Source organism: Gadus macrocephalus, chromosome 23 (assembly GCF_031168955.1).
Source record: "Gadus macrocephalus chromosome 23, ASM3116895v1".
Taxonomy (NCBI): Eukaryota; Metazoa; Chordata; class Actinopteri; order Gadiformes; family Gadidae; genus Gadus; species Gadus macrocephalus.
The window spans coordinates 5,666,667-5,671,666 of NC_082404.1; the positions used below are offsets into that span (position 1 = coordinate 5,666,667).

Genomic DNA, 5,000 nt, shown 5'->3' on the forward strand with positions numbered 1-5,000 from the left:
GGGCTGGGCAGCGAGGACCATGTGCTCCATGTGTTGTCATCACTCAGCCCTCGAACCTTGAATCCCAGGTCTCAGGAAGCCTGTCTAATGGGTCTCAGGCCGGCGTTGTACATCTTTATAGTCATTAGCTTGAATGGCAGATCTGCAGTGAAAAGACACCAATCAGGAACTAGAAACTTATTTTGGGGGGATTTCAAGATTCTAAACATTATGGGCTCGTAGATAATTGTACATTTTGTTCATGTGTTTTCCAGAAGAGGTGTTGGAGGTCTGCTGACTGTTTGTACACATTATACTTGCTAATCAGATGTAAATGGTAGTGAGGGGTTGAGTTGTGAAGACTGTTACAGAATAGTAATCAGGGGCTGAGAAAGCCCCACAAAGGGGTTGATTATTTAAGTCTTGTTTTTCCCCTCGGGGTCCACGTTCAGGACGTTTAGCTATACAGTCGAATTCCCCCGTCGCCAAAGTCAGTCCCTATGTGACCTGGAACGTGATAACAATAAATCTCCCTTGTAAACACGTTTTCCCCGGACTTCCACACAACCCTGCTATCGTCATTAGCTGGAGAACGGAGATGTCCCCCATGTTTCAGGCCCGCTTGGGGCCGCATTCTCCATCTGTTCCTTCGTTTTCTTTTTCTATCGGCTAAGAAAATCCGTTTCCCCTGTCTTGAAACCGACAGAGTAACAACAGCTTGCGTTGTGAGTGTCTTGGTGAGGAGGTGTTAATGCACTGGTCCGCTGGTGGTGTGCCTTCCCTGGCCAGGTCGGGTTGTATGGTAGCGCTAAGCAACAGGTGGCAAGACGGCCCTTGCTGGGGCTGTGACCGGTGTCCAGTCATTGTGTGTCCAGAGTGTGTTCCTCGGGGGCGGGCCTCGGGGGTTGTCGAGCACGGTCACAGATGTGAGAGTCGTTAGCTAGCCCGGCTAGGTGTGCGGGGGGCTCGTTTGGGCTGCTTTACTAGTATGTGGAGTTAGTGTTGGGTGTGTCTGTCGTGTGGTTTGGTTGTGTATGACTCCTGAGTCTGTGTATGACGCCCCAGTTACAATGTCTGTACTTCTAAATGCATCTTAGTGTGAGACATTTTCGTATTTGCATGCACGTGTTCTGTTTGTTTTTTTGTGTGCCTGTTAATGTACTTCTAGTTAATGCACTTATTTGTGCGTCTATTAATGTACTTCTCGCGACGCTGTGATGTATTTCTGTGTGGTGTCGAGGTCATCCCCGCTGACAGACCAGTTAATTATGCGCGGGTGGCGTTGCTGCCTGGTCGGCTCCCGCTGTCGTCTGTTTTCTCGCTGGGCTTGAAGTGACCTGTCGTCCCACACGACTTCCTCTGAGGTGCTCAGGCTTATCTTACTACTGCAGGCTAGGTCTTCAAGCAGAATGTAATTGCAGTATTGTATTACACTACATGCGATCGAACAGTGGAGAAGTAGAGCTTACCTCATTTTAACTGTGGTGCTTTGGTTACATGAAACTGTCTTGTTATAGCTATTACGCATTGTGCCACAAATCTCCAGAAGTACACCCTGGTAGTTCACATTTGTTGTTAGTTGGCAATTTCTTTGGTGATGTGCGTGGAGTGATTAGTGAAATCACCCTGCTAGGGCGGTGCGTGATTTGATGCTCATTCTGCTATGAAATGCATCCATCTAGTTTTATTGTATTGTCAGAGTCAGGGCTTTGTTTGGCATTCGTCAAATGTATTCTCAATGTGGAGGGCTTTTGAGTACATCACTATAATTCAACCGTTTCGCTTTGCTCAGAACAGACGGAAAGTATTCCAAATGTACTCCCCGAAAAACACACACACAAAAAAAAAAATGGCAGTGCAACAAACGATTTGAAAAGCTCCCTAAAACGTTGCTGGAGGATATGTTCCCAGGTTTAGGCTAATCTGGGACCCAGTCTCTTAGGGGTCTTGGGAAAGCCACCAGATTTCCCAAAGCGTCTCAGTTAACCCACTGTTATCCACTCAAATTCCCTGTCCCCGGCTAGGGAGTATTGCCTTTGAAATACCTTGCACACCAATTACAATGTTTTCTCTCCCCGTCTCCCTGCTCCGGTGTGAGGCTTGTCTTTCTCATGTATCAGGTGTCCATTGTGATGGTTAGCAATTTGTTCTGGCAGCCCGGTGTTGCAGCTGCACAAAAAGACCCCAGATCTGCCTGCTTTTCCTTTTTTTGTGTTGTTTTGTTGGCCTGTTAAACCTTTACGAATAAGGTACAAAACGGTTGCACGCCAGGATGTAATTTGATCTTTGGGGTTCTGCCATGTCTTAACGTATTAACTGTTTCTCCGCCTTTTCCCTGATCTGTCCCACAGGTGTTTATGCACCGGCTCCACCAGTATGCGGCCGCCAAAATCGACAAGAACATCACAGAGGAGACGGTGAAGGTGAGGTTCGCTCTCTTTGACATGATCTGTGCTATCAACGGTGTAATCTGGACCGTGGAGAAACGTCCAGCGTGAATTGAGCTCTGTTTTTTCCTAGAGGGAAACTGATTCCCTTTATAAGTCGCACCAAAAGCAAGCACACAAAACCCTGTTTTGGGAGTGTAATACAGTGCAAGACGGGGACGGAAACGACAGTGGGAGTGGAGCAAATCTGGCCCCTGAAGTGGAGGCGAGGCGTTCTTTCAAACCGAAATAGCCAAATTCAGAATGAAGAAGAACACTGGAAAAGGCAAAGAAAATGGTGGGCGTCCCAGGAAGCAGCTGTGACTATAATCTATTTATAAATGATTCCGGACGGAAGGATGAAGGACAATAAATGCGGCTTTCTCTCAGGGAAGGGAATGGTCACGGCCTCTTTGGTTATTCTCGAAGGTAAACACATATTCTCTGGTTATGGGTCGCCCATCCCCTTGTTTTGGAATGCGTTGCCTCGTGCGGCGGGTTTGTTTGGGAACACGCCGTGCAACATTGAGCCCTACCAGCACAAAGGTCGCCCAAAGGTCGGGCGAGCGGCTGTGATGTCACCAAACAGCTGCCATGTCATCCAGTAAAAGAGCTTCAGATTATTTAGAATAAGATTATGAAGATGATATCGCTTGATTAATCACTCATGTTGTTCCACGCCAATACAAACTGTGTATTGGATCTTGTTGTCACAACAGGACAGATTGGTAATGGGCAGAAATGAGCCTGTGGTTTTGCTCCTTCCGAAAAATCTGCGTCATCCGCGATCAAAACATAACAGCTGTCGTCTGGCCGACGAACATAATCATACTGCGCGATGCAATGGTGGTCTGACAGCGTTGTGATAAAGAGCCTCGTATCTTTAAAATCCCTGGGTGTCTCCGTCCGTCTCTAGGTGCTGTTCTCCAACACGGAGGAGATTCTGGCCGTCCACAGGGACTTCCTGTCCATGGTGGAGGGCCTTCTGCAGCCAGACCCCCACGCACACCACGAAGTCGGACGCTGCTTCCTGCAATTCGTAAGTCCAAATTGTCGCTCACTCCCTGAACTCCCTAGTGTCACTAGAAAGGAGCCTTGCATCATACTTTTTTGGACTCGCGTAGGGATCAGATGGTGGCCTGAAAGTGAACATTTAATCGGCAAATCCATATCATTGTACGACTTGCATTCGCTGCAAACGAACCGCCACTAACGCTGAGATGCAATCACGTGGATCTTAGATCAGAAACCCTCAAATGGAGACGATACACCTAGGTTATGAGAGGTCCTTTTTGTACGATGGGTCCTTTTTGTCCTTTTTGTACAATTGTACGATGTATGTGTGTGTGCGTGTGTTTGTGTGTGTGTTTGTGTCATTCTGTTTCACGACCCAGAATGAGATGAGTTGTGCCACATGTTGTGAATTTATCTCCCTGGATTACCCACTCGCGCGGTGTGCACGGCACATGTGTGCAGTGTTTTCTGCCGTTATCTATCATATTTCTTTGATGCAGGTCTTGGCGAGTGAACTGGCATGAACTATAGGCTTCACAGTCCAATAAATCTCAGCTCTGAGCTCTCTCTCTGTCCAGGATCTCAGAGCGGTATTCCACTGAAGGCCTGCCGATTAGAGTTTATGGCCTCAGTGGTGGAGATGTGATCTCACCGTGCTGACAGACAATACAACATGTTTTAGGATAAGAGGCTGTGGTGGATCATTTTAGGTAATTCCGAGGATAATCTGGCATTGCCTATTCATGTCACGTTTTGCATTCACTTGATCTTGCCTTGTTGTGGGAAATAAAGGGATCTTTCTCTCTTTCATTCTCTCTCGCTCTCTATTTTGTAAACTCATACACTCTCTCTCTTTCTCATACACTCTCTCTCTTTCTCATACACTCTCTCTCTTTCTCACTCTCTCGTACACTCATACAGCTCTGTCTGTCTGTCTGTCTGTCTGTCTGTCTGTCTGTCTGTCTGTCTGTCTGTCTGTCTGTCTGTCTGTCTGTCTGTCTGTCTGTCTGTCTCTCTCTCTCTCTCTCTCTCTCTCTCTCTCTCTCTCTCTCTCTCTCTCTCTCGTGTTCCTTTTACTGATAAACTAAAGCAAATTGATTGCATCATTTATAGGCATCACATTTATTACGGGGTAACCAGATTTCGAAGGTGGCTGACTCCAGTGTACAGACTGAATCCTTCTCCTCCTCTTTGCAGTAGGGGTTGGATTTTCCTGAACCAATCAGGAGAGACCAACGATCCACCTGAATTTAACAGCATTTAAGGCCGACATTGATGCGTAACCATGCTAACCTGCTTAGAGTGGAGAAGAGCGAATTAAAACCAAACTTGGGCGATATTGAGAAGTCTAGGTAACATAAATGGAAATTCTTGTCTATAGCGGTCGCCAGTGTTGTTATTTTTCCTGCTTGTTTCAGGTGCACAGATTAAAACGCATTGTCCTCAAACAACTGCTAACACTGCATCCATTACTGTGTCATGTGATCTGGGGGCACATGGCTGGAAGGATGTAATTAACCCCCTTTATCTTCCTGCGTCCCAGATGATGGATTAAATATGATGTGTTTTCTTTTCAGGCTC

The 5,000-nt window shown here is 46.7% G+C and overlaps 1 protein-coding gene across 1 annotated transcript in view; it reads left to right on the forward strand.

The window, feature by feature from the left end:
* Positions 1-5,000, forward strand: part of prex2 (phosphatidylinositol-3,4,5-trisphosphate-dependent Rac exchange factor 2) — a 94,310-nt gene that overhangs the window by 16,673 nt on the left and 72,637 nt on the right. Inside the window, exons 2-3 of the mRNA XM_060045735.1 lie at positions 2,331-2,402; positions 3,322-3,444. Coding sequence (XP_059901718.1) covers positions 2,331-2,402; positions 3,322-3,444 — 195 coding nt within the window. The remainder of the gene's footprint in view (positions 1-2,330; positions 2,403-3,321; positions 3,445-5,000) is intronic.